This window comes from Lolium rigidum, chromosome 1 (genome assembly GCF_022539505.1).
Source record: "Lolium rigidum isolate FL_2022 chromosome 1, APGP_CSIRO_Lrig_0.1, whole genome shotgun sequence".
Classification (NCBI taxonomy): Eukaryota; Viridiplantae; Streptophyta; class Magnoliopsida; order Poales; family Poaceae; genus Lolium; species Lolium rigidum.
In genome coordinates, this window is record NC_061508.1 from 129,525,616 (window position 1) to 129,540,912 (window position 15,297).

Below are 15,297 nucleotides of genomic sequence, written 5' to 3' on the forward strand. Positions count from 1 at the left end.
CTTCGGGTGTTTACTTCCTGTTGCCTTCGGGTGTTTATATTCTGTCACTGTACCTTGCGGGACGTTTAGCGAAGCGTGTGGTTTGCACGCCTAGCCGCCGGCGCAAACCTCTGAGTCCGCTTCGGAGTACGGCCGGACTTCGTAACGGGTAGCTTAGTTGGGTGGCCCCCTAGACTTTCTTGTTGAGCCGGGAACGGTCTTGTTGTGAGACATCCACTGTCGTAAGTGGGTCGAGCATGCGTATGGTTACATTTGGGCAACCCCTGCAGGGTGTACATCTTATCGATAAGCCGTGTCCGCCGTTATGGACGACTTGGAATTGTATAGCTTGATCATAGAACAACTTACACCGTTATCTTGTTGCTAATAATCTGCTAATAACTTGCGTAGTAATATAGCATTACTACAACCGATACCTAATAAAACTTGTCCACCGTTGAGTGCCTTTTACATTGCCTCTTCGCAATTGTTGAAGGGGATATGTGTATTTGGCTGAGTTATGTTTGTGTAGTATTTATCTGTTACCTTATGCGCTCTCTTATCTTCTCTGAGTAGACGGATGTTGTAGCGTGTCTCTATTGGTTATAGTTTTGCTGCCGCTAAACCTACCATATAGCCCCAGGCGATATATATATATATACTCACTCGGCGAGCATAGCCATTTCTAGTCTCGCTAAGTACGTGCCGGAGTTCGTTCCTTGGTACTTACTCTCGCCTTTTCCCTTTCTCTTTTGCTTCCTCCCTCTAGTCGGCAACCGATGGCCCGACTTTGATAGGTACGAGATGACGACGTTAGCAAGGTTACCCTTCCGGCTTGGCCTGGGCAGGGTTATGGACGCCACTGGTTATCTTCAGGACTCTTAGTCCAATTTTTATCTTGTCCGTACTCGGACGTATTCGATCTTCTGTATGATTTGGATCTTTGTATTGTATATTGTATCTTGACTCGTTGGAGTCGTTGTTGTAATATATGTACCTTGTGGGCTCTATTGTAATCCTGTTGTAATGTTACCGCTCGTGTTAATTCCTCTGGCATCACGTGTGTGATTCATCGCGCACGTCGTGTCGGAGGGCGTCTCTGAATCGATATCGTGCGGATTTCGGCGGGTTCGCTGGAATCCTCAGGATACCGGTTCCGGGGCGTCACAAGTTGGTATCAGAGCCTCAGGTTGATGGTACCCCACTAGTCCAGCCTGTAGGATAACCTTGCCAACGGACGTTGTTGTGTCTAGTGTCAAAACCTATTTTCGAAATTCGTTGGATAGATCAAATTAGCTCTGCATTTTTCTCCTTACCTATGTTCTTTCTCCTCTTACCTTTGCGAGTTTTGAGTCTTCTCTCTTATCCGAGTTCTCTGAGTCTTAGGTTCCGACGTGGGTTGGACGATCTCTGCCTTAACCTATTAGGACCGATCTCTGAAGATTTCCGACAGAAGAACATCATCGGCGGCTACCTCTGTCTGCTCCGTTGACATCATCTTTGGTTCTGCGATCCTTCTTCAACTCTTTTTGCTCTGTCCCCATCGAGTCTTCGTTGACAACGCCTATCAAGATCGCCAATCTGAATTCCGGGAGTGGATTGCATGATTCTCCTATTTGTGTATCGAGTAATGCTTTGGCTGCGGGATGGAGTAGCTCCCATACCGACTACTCTTATCATTGCTTTGCTACATTGAAATTGGTGGATCCATGTGACTGTTACTCCTTCCTTTGTTTCACCGGAGCCATCATCGTCAGCGGAACAACGACTTCTTGTTGGTGGTGTCGACCGTTCTGCATGGAGCAAGAATTCTTGTTAGTCGTGTCGAGAAGATCAACACTTCACCATAAGAAGGTCCCACGTCCAGGTCGGGTGAAGATCAACGATGCGCTAGAAGATCCGATAGTTCACCTCTCTCCCCCGTACCTTGACGTGGAATCTCGGGGCGCGATCCCTTGTTAGTGGTGTCGATTGTAACGGCCCCGGGTAGTACCCCTATTAGATTTGTTTGTTCTTTTTCTTTTGTGCATCATCATGGCATATGCATCATATCATACACAAGATTTTATCAAATAAAAATTAATTTAAATAAAACATATTTGTGTTTTCCCTCTCATATGGTTTAATAAACCTATCCTTTGTCCTCTTCATTAAATAAAACCCAAACAAAAGTTATAAAGCACAATACAAATTATTAATTTTAATATTCTTTTTACTCGCTTTCTCCTCTATGTTTGATTCAAGTTGAAATTGAACCTTGTTTGAAACCAGTTTTTCAAAACAGCAAAAGTATTTCAAAATAAAACCCCCTCTAATCCAGGCCTTCCTCCTCTCCCCCTGGCCCAATCTCCACCACAGCAGCCCACCTCCCTCTCTTTTCCCTCTCTTCCTTCCGGGCCGAGTCAGCCCAACATCTTTTCGACCTGTTCCAGCCCGCAGCGAAGCGGTACGCCACCGTCTTTGTTGTCGTCTTCGCTCTAGAGGAGAGCATGCACATGGCGTGACCCGCAGTGGTCCTCCACCACGGCACCGCACCTCACCTGCTCCTTCCCCCTCTCTTTATCTCTGCCTGGACCGCACCTTTTCCCCTCTCTCACGCCTCCCTCGCCCCTTTCTTTCTTCATCTGCAAGCAAGCTGGGAATTCTCCCCAACAACCACCACCACCGTGAGTATCTCCACCATGGCGCAGCCGCTCCCCACCTTCCCTCGCCCTTCTGAGGGCACCCAGAGATGCGCCTAGACCTCCTCTTCAACCTGGTGCTCGCAATCGAACCGAGGAGCTGTGAATCGCCGCCGTTTTCGCCAATTCCTCGCTCTGGCCGCCGCGATTTTTCCTCGATCCCGGCTGTGTTGGTCCTCCTCCGCCCCTCCTGAGCACGCCGTCGGCTTCCTGGTGAGCCGCGCAACCTCCTAGACCCCTTCCCCCCTTTCCTTGCCTCTGTAACCGCATCTCACCATCGTGTCCGACGCCCCTCTCCGCAGATGCTCGCCGCCGCCGGCGCTCCGACTACCTCCTCTTGGCGGCGCCGCATCCTCTTCGTCCGCGCCGACGTGGCGCACCCACGCGCATGGCCTCGCCCACTGGAACGTCACCGCATCGGCCAGCTCCCGTCCGTCTGACCGCGGTGACCGCGCCTCTGGAACGCGAGCGGCATCGGCTACACGTCGAGCACCTGGTGGGCGTGCTTGGACGCTTCGCCACGCTGGCGTCAACAGCCCCACCCGTCAGCGAGTCCGTCTAGCCTCCTTCAGGTGAGAAAAGCCCCACCGAGATCCGGATCCGTTCTTTTTGCAAAGAGGTCCCTGGCCGTTTTAATTCCCTAACCCGCGGTCCTCCTGCCCTGTCAGCAGCTTCCGCCCAGTCAGCTTCCCTGGTCCCGCGCGTCAGTGTCTGTGGCTGGTTCTCCCTCCGGTGAGAAAAGTCTCAGCTGTTTTCTGTTTTTTTCCGAAAATTCCAGAAAATGTGTAAATCTCGTATAAATCATATCTTTTAAACCGTAACTCGAAATTAAAAGTGTTATATATGAAAATTGATCAGAAAATTGTGCTGGACATGATTATGCCATCCATGCTTGCTGTTGCATCATGCATTATATAATTTCGTGCTAGTTTGCAATATCACCTAATATGGAACATATGGAATATGAGGGATACTATATAAATATTGTCCCGGTTCCAGTTAATATTGATGTAGCTCACCCCTGCCATGTTTCTATGCTAATCAACACTTAAATTTGCCGGTAGGAATGCAACACCAACCTTAATTTGATTGTCCGGGGTTCCGACTCCGATTAATATGGATAAGTTGCATCGCATCATCCTTGCCATGTCATGCATGCATATCGTCTTGAGCATGCCGATTCTTCTTCGTAGTAGTAAGACTTGCACCCGTTGTTTGTCCAGCATTTGCTTCTTCACGGATAGGATCACGAAGTGTTGGTGTGAGATACGACGAGTTCTCCGACAAGTGCTTCTGCAGCTTTCCACAGGCGAGCCCTCTCTCTTCACCTACTTTACTCTCTCCCTCGCATTGCTATCCTTATGTTGCGATTCTTTATCGAGTCACGTGTCCTATCCACTTGTTTACCCTAATAATCCTATATGTATCATTCCTTACCCATAGCCGTTGCTTGATGTTTGAGCTTTGCGAGTCGTAGGCGTGTTTAGGATCTGATGTTTATCTCGATCTATTATCGGGATATGTTGGGTTGTTGGGAGGTTATCACATGCTATATCAGTTGATGGAGATACACATGCTTTACTTATTTGTTAACAACTAAAATTGTAAGCAGAGGCATCTGTGAGCCCCTTTGCGAAAGCATCGGAACTTTGACTCGCTAATGTCCCCTAGGACCCGAGTTCTTGTTATCTGTTCCGAGATTGAGCGCTCTACCCATGCGTGGGGACGATTATTGGGACCCCCCTCACCCATTACCTTTTCTCAAGTCGGTTGAAAAGGGGGCCACAACCTTGGTTTTATTTGCCTATGCCATGTATGCCATGCTTTACTTACTGTTGCCTTCGGGTGTTTACTTCCTGTTGCCTTCGGGTGTTTATATTTTGTACTGTACCTTGCGGGACGTTTAGCGAAGCGTGTGGTTTGCACGCCTAGCCGCCGGCGCAAACCTCTGAGTCCGCTTCGGAGTACGGCCGGACTTCGTAACGGGTAGCTTAGTTGGGTGGCCCCCCTAGACTTTCTTGTTGAACTGGGAACGGTCTTGTTGTGAGACATCCACTGTCGTAAGTGGGTCGAGCATGCGTATGGTTACATTTGGGCAACCCCTGCGGGGTGTACATCTTATCGATAAGCCGTGTACTGCGGTTATGGACGACTTGGAATTGTATAGCTTGATCATAGAACAACTTACACCGTTATCTTGTTGCTAATAATCTGCTAATAACTTGCGTAGTAATATAGCATTACTACAACCGATACCTAATAAAACTTGTCCACCGTTGAGTGCCTTTTACATTGCCTCTTCGCAATTGTTGAAGGGGATATGTGTATTTGGCTGGGTTATGTTTGTGTAGTATTTATCCGTTACCTTATGCGCTCTCTTATCTTCTACGAGTAGACGGATGTTGTAGCGTGTCTCTATTGGTTATAGTTTTGCTGCCGCTAAACCTACCATATAGCCCCAGGCGATATATATATATATATACTCGCTCGGCGAGCATAGCCATTTCTAGTCTCGCTAAGTACGTGCCGGAGTTCGTTCCTTGGTACTTACTCTCGCCTTTTCCCTTTCTCTTTTGCTTCCTCCCTCTTGTCGGCAACCGATGGCCCGACTTTGACAGGTACGAGATGACGACGTTAGCAAGGTTACCCTTCCGGCTTGGCACAGGCGGGGTTATGGACGCCACTGGTTATCTTCAGGACTCTTAGTCCAAGTTGTATCTTGTCCGTACTCGGACGTATTCGATCTTCTGTATGATTTGGATCTTTGTATTGTATATTTGTATCTTGACTCGTTGGAGTCGTTGTTGTAATATATGTACCTTGTGGGCTCTATTGTAATCCTGTTGTAATGTTACCGCTCGTGTTAATTCCTCTGGCATCACGTGTGTGATTCATCGCGCACGTCGTGTCGGAGGGCGTCTCTGAATCGATATCGTGCGGATTTCGGCGGGTTCGCTGGAATCCTCAGGATACCGGTTCCGGGGCGTCACACATGCCACATCATCATTGTTGTGGGCCTAGTATGCATGATACTACCTATGATACTAGCACTATGGCCAGCCTTAGCTTTTTCGATAAAGGGAATATATTAATATCAAGAAGATACCAATTACACCCAGCCTCTGCAACAACGCACCACCCTAATGGCACTACGGATGCACACAGCCAAAAACAAGAAAAGAAAACTAAGAAACAAAAGTCCCGCTACAGTATCTCGGGCCTAACAACAACAATACATCCACCACCAAGACAACACCTGAATTACAGACTAGTCCCCGCTCTCAAAACAATGCCTCCACCAAGGATATTGCCAGGCACAACCAATTAAGGCCGGACCTTGGGTTTTCACCCTGAAAGGTAGGACTCTGCACTTCACCTGTGTTGTCGCCCCCACTTTCATACCGCTGCTTTGTGAAGCCCGGAACACCAAGCAAGTCCCTCAACATCGCGAGACTTGAACCTCCCTTAGCTAGTCCTCCCCTCCGGCCTTCATGAAATTCTCTTCTTCCGACTTTCATCATGGATCCATAGTCACTTGATGTCAATCAAAGAAAAAGAGCTTCGCGCCGCTCCCTCCAGAACCAATCGGTCGGAATAAAAACATGGGTGCGCACGACCGAATACCTCCGATCCAACAAACTCCAGGCAAAAGCACTGTTACATTCACCGGCGGAGCCTTCCGGAACTCAACACTCCGGCCAGATCACGAGTCCAGGCCTCCGGTAGGTCCTCCTCTTCACGCAAGAGAGGCCCTAGGACCGCTCATTACATCGGTTCCTGTGTTAGTTACATCGGAAGATGTATATGCACCGACGACCTTAATTAGGTTTCTTACTTTGTGAAGATGGAAACTTTGTGCACAGCCGTAATATAAGTATGTGGGCATTGGTTTGATATTTTTTCGGTTTTGCTAATCTAAGATTTAAATTTTGGTGAGTTGGCTGAGAACTAGTTTCGATGGCTATCACATGACGTCACCACATATCAATTGCAACCCATGTTGTTGCTCAGAATTAGCACGAATCCTAAAATAAATCTAATGGTTCGAAAGCATCTTTTGTATTTTTTTAGTTGCAACCTCGCTTGCAATTTAAAAAAAAAAATCAGTTGGCTCAACTTGCAACTGAAAAATTCACGGTTGCAACATAATTTGGAACATAAGTGAAAAATCACGATGCAGATCTAATGGTGTTAGAACTAAACCAATTTTGATGCGCATTCGGCTCTAGAACCATTAGATTCGTGCATCCTATGACTTAAAATAGCGGTTGCAGCTGAATTTAAGTTACAAGTGTTGATGCAACTGATTATTTTTTTAGTTGCAAACAGGGTTATAGCTGAGAATTTATTAGATGCAATTGAGATATAAATGAGATTCTTAGTTGCAAGTGGAGTTTAAAAATAAGTTTTTCAGTTGCAGCGGGTTGCATCCAAGGATATTAAGTTGCAAATGGGCTGCAACTAAAAAAATAGTAAAAACAATTCACACAATATAAAATTATTTATCAAGTCCAATATAATATTATGGAAGTGACGTGAGACGTCAGTTGACTAAGAATACCCTACTTTATGCGGAGATCCTAAAAACTACTCCCTCCGTTCCTTTTTAATTGACTCGAATTTAATACAAACTTGTACTCAATCTGAGTCAATTAAAAAAGAACGGAGGGAGTATATGTCTCCAAATAAAATTGCTATCATTTCTTTTATTTGCCTTAGACTGGAGAATAGCAAATCTTCACCAAAAGTATGTCTCCGTATAGTGTATAAGTATATAAGTAAAGTTTATTTTGCGCGAAATAGTACGCAGCTCACTCGATCAACTCATCTCCTCGTAGTGTTACGAGCAATGGAGTCACCGTGGGAGGGGGCTGACGGTTCCCGTGACCGCCGTCCCGCAGTGCGTAGGAATGAGCGTCTGTTCGTATGTGTAGGATCTTCATGCGAATCCCATGTGTGCCCTAGCTAGATAGATGAGAGAATTCCTTATTTGACACTACTTAAAGTTTCAATTCCTTATTTGGCCCTAGGAAACTTTTTCTTCCCTATTTGACATGCAAACTTCATTTTCTTCCCTACATGACACTCTAGTGCATTCCAAGCACTAACGGTGTTAGCTTGGGATGTAAAATGACGTTTCTATCCCTAGTTCAGTAATTTTTTACATGACAAAAATAACAGTACCCACAACCCAGACAGAGAACACTCAATAGAAGTTGGCTCAAGTTGACTGAAGGCAGTTCTTGATCTGCAGTTCTGCACTTGTGCATGTATGGCAGCAGTAATTGTAGAGCAATTAAAAATAAAGGTAAAATGCATAACTGGTGAAATAAAACAAAAAAAGGCTGCACCTAACTGCGCGTGCATGCAACTGCCGCTGGGCGCGTGCTTGTGCATACAGCAAAAAAAAAAAAAAAAAAAAAAGCAAAGACGTGGTAGATGCTAGTTGCGTCGCATGCATGCAGCAAGCTGAGCTTGCTTGGAAAAAAAACCCACCTGGACTAGCTACGTGCGTGGAGATTAAGTACTAGCTGGTTATGGGCGGTGGACGACAGTTTCTGCACCGAATCAATCGCGACTGAGGAAAGGGTATAATAGTTCAAGAAAAACAATGATAACGGTGGGAGTTAACAAAATTGACAGCAGTGTCATATAGGAAAAGAAATGAAGTTTACATGTCAAGAAAGGAAGAAAAAGTTTTCTAGGGCCAAATAAGGAACTGAAAGTTTATGTAGTGTCAAATAAGGAATTCTCTCCTAGATAGATAATGCATCTAGGGCATCGGAGTGTGGCTAAGCTGTGTCTGCGGCCTGCGTACTGCAGTACTGTACGCGCTGGCTCTACGCATGCATGCACCCGAAGGAGTCCGATCGTTGGATAGCGATGAGCTCGATCGAGAAGTTACGACGTGTCAACCGGTACGACAGGGAGAGAGACTGAGAGAGAGAGATAAAAAACAGGCCTTCTCAAGGCGGCTAGGGTTTCTGTACCCTCCACCGGCGCCGCTCCGTCCCTTCTTCGATGATGTTTTAAGTATTAGAGGTGCGGTGGGTCCCTGGCCTCTCGTTAATGGGATGTTTTCGTTTATTGTTTTAGTTTTAATATATATATTTCTTCCGATAGTGAGACCCTAGCATCTTGGATCAGAGAGTCTTCCTAAGTTCTTAGCCCTATCTTTGGTTCGGTGGTGCGCCTAGTGTCGATCGAGGGCGCATGGAGTTGTGTGTCCGATAAATCTTCTAGGATCTCGTCGATTTTCATGTTCTTTAGTGTGGTTTCAGGTCGGACTCTTCTTTCTGATCTATGCATGGTTCTTATAATTGCCTATGATTTTGGAAGTGTCATCGACGCCGTAGTTGTCTACAAGATTGGGTGAATTGGCGACCCTCAACCGCATAACGTTGACACTTTGGGTACATCGACATCGACACCTCCATGGCCCCGATGACCAATGCGTCTGTTGAAAGAAGAATGAGCTTGAAAGATACCAGCTAGCATGCTCGTTTTGAGTCGAGACAGGGTGTTCCAAGGAGTTATAGCAGAGGACGGGTTGAAGATGGTGCTTTGGTGCTCGTTGCGTGTGTGTGGTCTAGCTAGCTGTGTGGCGATGTCCACATCAAAACTGTGAAAATGCCGTTGGTGATCCGGAAGATTAGCATTGCATCATTGTTGTTCATGCTGTTGCGACTCTTTGGTTGCATTGGTGGGCCTTTTTTGTGGTGTGCATCTTTAATGTCTATAACAATTCTTGATATTATGTTGTTGTAGAGGCTGAGTGTAATTGGTATGAGCTTAGTATTAATCTATTTTTTAATCAAAAATAACATTGTGGATGGTGTTGCTCTGGTCCTTTGGGACCATGTCACGATGACTTTCCATCAGTCAACTAAAACAATCTCAAGTACTATCAGTTTTGTCCAATAACGGTGATGGAGGGGCAAGGACACCGACGCACTTTTGGCTTGCTTTAGTGCTTGTAATTGTTGTTAGGTGGTACACAACTTATTTGTTATTTATATGACTCCGTTCGTTCTAAAAATAATGTCTTGACTTTTTAAAAATTTATATATATCTTGTTATGATTCAGGGTGTAGATACATTCATACATATAGATCTAAGAGAAAATTGAGACATCATTTTGTAGAGAGGGAGTACTTTGTATGCTCTTCGTACCGCTGTGGATGAATAGACGGCACCTTTTCGGGGGGAAAAAGTTACCGCGTGCCGACGAGTTGAGAAGCCTGGGCTGTTACCATGTTACCGCTGAGCAATGGCGGCCAGCTCCTCGTGCTGGAATGGGGAAAAGAAGGTACGTGTGTGTCATGCGTGCGTACGTGACGGGTCGTGCGGGCCGGTGTTGTTTTTAGCAAAGCTAGCGTTGCATTTCCCGATGCCTTCAGCTAGCCTTTCACCCGCGCGCATGCAGGCCGTCCCGTCGTCTCTGCCAGTACGTGCCGCCTCTCTTCTCCCTCTGTCCCTCCCACTGCCATGGCCATGGCCCATGCCACGACGCGCCGTGCCGTGCAGTGCGCGCAGTCCGACCAAATCATGGCCTAATCACGCCGGAAAACCACGTAAGCCCGGCCGGCCGCGCGCCTGCCCTCTCCGGCCCACACACGATCCAACCTCTGGGAGTATAAAATTATTCTCGTCGCCTTGGAAAGCTCTGCGCTCCTCCCTCCTCTGGTTTGCTCCATGTTACATGTTGCTTCCGTCCCTTCACGTGTCGCCCCCATCGATCGCCCCAGCCAGGTGACACAAGCAATAGCAGCTGCAGCAGCCACGTACGTACGCACGACGCAAACCTCGTCGTTCGATCTGGTCATGGCGAAATTTTCCCAGAGCTAGATCGATAGCTAGTGATCTATATCCACCTCTTCCGCGTCTGTGCGTGTCTTCATCGTCAGATCCTTGGGGGTTTCTTGGTCGCTATGGCATTGGAGGCCGTGGTGTTCTCAGGAGGATTCTGTGGGTACGGTGCCGGCATTGAGTTGGAGGGGAGCAACGTCTGCTGGGCCGCCTCCCTCATGATCCCGGGCACGGAAGTCCCGCGCGGCAGCTCCTCCCTGGCAGCGCCGCCGCCGCCGGTCCACGGCGGTGATCGTGGAGGCGGGGTGGTGGTGGCGGCGACGTCGGGCGCGGCAGGGAGGAGGAAGCGGCGCAGAGCGAGGAGCGTCAAGAACGTGGAGGAGGCGGAGACCCAGCGGATGACCCACATCGCCGTCGAGCGCAACCGCCGCAAGCAGATGAACGAGTACCTCGCCGTGCTCCGCTCCACCATGCCGGCGTCCTATGTCCAAAGGGTACGTACTCCTGACGATCGAGCGAGTTCTAGTGCGGCAATGATGATTTGAAAATTGAGATGTAGTCTTCCTAGTATACCGCGTGATCGACCTGTGGGAAAACAGCATGTTTACTGTGATCTCTACCCACAGGGCGACCAGGCGTCCATAATTGGCGGCGCAATCAACTACGTCAAGGAGCTGGAGCAGCTGGTCCAATCCCTTGAGGCGCGCCGCCACGCGCGCCTCCGCAACCCCGTCCTCGACGACGTCTCCGCCGCCGTAGCAGTACCCTTCGCGGACTTCTTCACATTCCCGCAGTACTCAATGAGCGTCCTCCGCCCTCACGGCCCGGACCCCGCCGCCGCAGCGGCATCTACGGACGACGGCAGTGACACGGTGGCCGACGAGATGGCGTCCGGCTCCAAGCATTCGGCCGTGGCGGACATCGAGGTGACCATCGTGGAGAGCCACGCCAACCTGAAGCTGCTCTCCCGGCGGCGGCCGAGGCAGCTGCTGAGGATCGTGGCCGGGCTGCAGGGCCACCGGCTCGCCGTGCTGCACCTCAACGCCACCAGCGCCGGCCACATGGCCCTCTACTCTCTCAGCCTCAAGGTACGCGCTTACGGACACATGCTCCCCAGCTGGAGTAGCTAGCCAGCTAGCCCGCGTCTTCCCGAACGCTAGCTACCTTGAGAGCATCTCCAGTCGCGTCCCCCAAACCGTCCTCCAAAGGGATTTGGGGCGCGCCGGACAAAAAGACGTTCCCAGCCGCGCGCCCCAAAGCCCTTTTTTGTCCGGCGCGCCCCGATACGGTGTCCGGCGCCCCGAGCCCGTCCCCGTCCCACAGGGGACGCTCCGGGGACGCCGGACACAACAGCGCGAGGCCAACCGACGCGGGTCCCTGCGCGTCGGCGGCACGGAAGGCTAAAACCCCGTCGCCTACCTTTGGTCAAGCGACGTTAATGGCGTCCCTGTTTTCCCAGGCGACGCAGGGACGCGTCTCGTCGTGCATGGCCGCGTGGCCGTCCGCGCCGGAGTTATTGCGTGCAACCACCCCGCTGCCGCCGCTGTTTTAAGACGCCCTCCAGTTATCGCCGCTCATCATAATCCTTCTCGTCGCCGCCGCCTCCCCCTTCCCAGATCCTCTCCTCGCCGCTCAAAAAATGTCGAGCTCGTCCCGCAAGATCGCCGCGGCGAACGGCTTCGGCCGCGGCAGCCTCACCGTGGCGGAGGCGTGGGCGCTGTACCACGCCCGGATCCGAGTCCCGCCGGACGTGCGGCTGCCAAGCGGCGGCGGCTGGAAGCTGGCCGTGAACGGCATTGGCATCCCGCCGCCGCCGAAGCCAGACACGCGGCAATGGCGGGACGCCATCAAGGCCCGTCGGGCTCAACTCACCGCCGAGGAGCGGGCGGATCCGACATGGGCGGCCAAGGACAACGACGGCCGGTGGACGACGTACTTCAAGGCCAAGTACGACGTCGAGATGCACAGCACCGACGGGCTCATCGGCGGGCCCAACAGCCTGGAACGAGGGAAGGCCGCGCCTGCTGCGGGGCGTTCCGGGCGCACCCTCGAGAACGTCATCCGCGGCCTCCGCAACGGCGCTCCGCGGCTGGAGATGCCGTCGTCGCCGCCGCCGTCTCCTCAATGGCAGCCGAGGAGGACGACGTACTCGTCCCTCCTCGCACTCTTCTTCCTCGGGGCCGGCGCGATCGGCCGCCGGTCGTCGTCGTACCGGTCGACGCCGTATACCGTTCCCAAACGGGAGGTCAAGGAGGAGCCGGCGACGCCCGTCAACACGAGGCGTGGAGGTAGCGGCAGCGGGCGGCAGCAAGGGAGGCGCGGCGGCGCCCTCCTCATCCCGAAGCCGGAGGTGAAGGAGGAGCCGGAGGAAGCATCGCAGCGGCGCTCGCTGGCGGAGTACGAGCGGCGAGCAGCGACTCATCGCCGGCGGCGACGACCCCGAGGACTGCCCGGGGCTGCGGGCGGCGTTCCCGGCGTCCATGGACGACAAGGACGCCTGGAGGGGCAACCTGGACGCGGCGATCGCCATGTCCATCTGCGACTCCGGCAAGCCGCTGGTGGACCTCACCGACGACGGCGAGGCAGGACCAAGCGGCTTGGTGAAGGACGAGCCCATGGACGAGCCCGTCGACGAGCGCGTCAAGCAGGAGGTCGTCACCGACGAGATGTACAACTTCCAGCAGTACTACGACGCCTCCGGCCGCCGCAAGTGGTTCTAGATTAGGTTTAGTTTTAAAGTTAGTCAAATTTCGTTCGAATCTATGTAAGTTTGGACGAATCTAATCGAATCTAGTCAAGTTTAAAATTTACGAAATTTTGTTTGGGGGACGCGACTGGGGAGCGACGTCCCCCAAACACGGCACGAACGAAACACGTCCCCCAAACGCTCAATCCGGCGCGGTTTGGGGGACGGTTTGGGGGACGCGGCTGGAGATGCTCTGAGTTTCTTATTCCAGACCATGCATCCGCTCGCCCGCTTGGCAGCGCGTCACGCCGAAACAGCAAACTGGCATCGTTTTCCGCGCATTGTCTCGGACGACGCCTCCAAGCTCTCCCCTCTCTCTGCGTGTTTCACCACAACGAGGATGAAGTTCCATTGATTGACTTGGCAGAGCTGTGCTCTAGTGTCATGCGTGTACTATTGCAAATTTAACTCATATACTCATCGGTGGATATGGCTGCCGCAGGTGGAAGACGACTGCCGGCTCTCGTCGGTGGACGATATCGCGGCGGCGGTCCATCGCATCGTCGAGACGATGGAGCAAGAGGAGGAGCACAAGGAAGCGAGCCGTAGCTAGCTACCTAGACCTAGACCTAGGTTGAGTACGTTGGTAGATCATTAGAAATCAATCAATCAATTAGCAGTGCCATTGCATATAGGAGCATATATGGATGTAAGATTTCACTAGCTACTTGTAGCGCACCTAGCTAGCTAGCTTGCTTGCTCAGTGTAATGTACCTTCTGTACTCTGGCTTTATATGTACTTCCTCCATTCACGAATAAATGTACGTTTTATTTTGGAAAGTCCAACATTTTTAAGTTTAACTAAGTTTTTACAAAAATAATAATGCATGTGATATCAAATTATTATGTTATTGAAGTACATGTTAAGATGAATCTAGTGATATTAATTTAGTTTCATAAATGTTACTACTTTTTCTAGGAAGTTGGTCAAAGTTAATAAATTTAACTTTTAAAATTTGTGTAAACATTGGAAATTCAATTTGGCACATGGGAGCATATATGCTCCTGCCACCGGAAAAAAACATTTCAAAATGTAAAAAAAAAAACTGAACAAAAAATTTCACGCTTAGGCGTCCACATTCTATGTGCAGATATCAAGTTTCACAGAAAAACGACTTTTTCGTGACTTGTCGAAAAAAAAGACAAAAAAACGGTAGACAACCTCTTTTTACACCAAAATCGATCTTTTTTACACATGAGACAAAAAAAAATGTTGGTTTTCCGTTGAACGGCTTTGTGAGCCTGTCGAATTTCGAGATCGAGATGTATGGATTAAATTTTATGTCCAAATCTTTCGATATTCTGAAAGTGTGTTTAAAGCGAAATTTTAAAACCGGAAACATATGCTTTCGAGTGCCAAAACATCATCCCGTCTGAACATATGTTTACTTGAAGATGGAGGGAGTACTCATGTATGTATGTCCATGGAGTATCTCTCTAGGTGCTGTTTGGTGTGCATTTTGTTCCCTCCATAAACCACGCGCGTCAATGCTGGAGCCTTCTGAAGAGATTGTACAGTTGATATTACATAGACAAGATTGACCGGCCGTACAATTACAGTACAGATGTCTCAGGTCCCTGTTCCCGGCGCGCGTGAAGCACTGTTGAGATGAGTATTAGCGGGGCCCAGGGGAAATACATTGGCGTCTGTTTAATTCGTGTGATATCAAAAGTGCATGGATAGAAAAAAAGAACTCACAATTACAGTTATAGTGTCATGTTGTCGAAAGGAAAAAAAGAGTTTGCTACCTACGTCACTAGTAGAAAACAAGTCTTTTGTCCGGAACTGTCTAGAGCTTTAGTTCGGTCTGTGTTTGAAACCGGAGTAATGTGCCATTAATCCCGATTGATTTGAACGGGTAGGATGCCTAAAAGTTTTAGTCCCAATTCAAAATGGAATCTTTAGTCCCGGTTGGAGACACCAACCGGGACTTAGTCCCGGTTTATAATACCAACCCGGACTAAAGGTTTTTGGTTTTCTTTTTTGGCTCCACATACACACAAACTCAGCCCCTTGGACCGCCTTTTTAGCTTTGTAAAATACATGTGTTATGTCATCTAGTTGCAAAAGGAATTAACAAA

General features: G+C 49.6%; 1 protein-coding gene across 1 annotated transcript; it reads left to right on the plus strand.

Moving 5' to 3' along the window:
* Window positions 1-10,591: 10,591 nt before the first annotated feature.
* LOC124651606 (transcription factor bHLH94-like) lies at window positions 10,592-13,768 on the plus strand. The gene is made up of 3 exons (XM_047190661.1): window positions 10,592-10,963; window positions 11,096-11,557; window positions 13,658-13,768. Exons 1-3 carry the CDS (start codon window positions 10,592-10,594, stop codon window positions 13,766-13,768), a joined length of 945 nt encoding a protein of 314 aa, XP_047046617.1.
* The last annotated feature ends 1,529 nt before the right edge of the window (window positions 13,769-15,297 follow it).

Bases quoted from the DNA above. Each gene is read 5' to 3' on its own strand.
- LOC124651606 (XM_047190661.1), top strand. From the start codon at position 10,592: ATGGCATTGGAGGCCGTGGTGTTCTCAGGAGGATTCTGTGGGTACGGT. The intron at 10,964-11,095 runs GTACGTACTCCT...CTCTACCCACAG, and splicing joins CGGCGTCCTATGTCCAAAGG to GGCGACCAGGCGTCCATAAT. The intron at 11,558-13,657 runs GTACGCGCTTAC...TGGCTGCCGCAG, and splicing joins TCTACTCTCTCAGCCTCAAG to GTGGAAGACGACTGCCGGCT.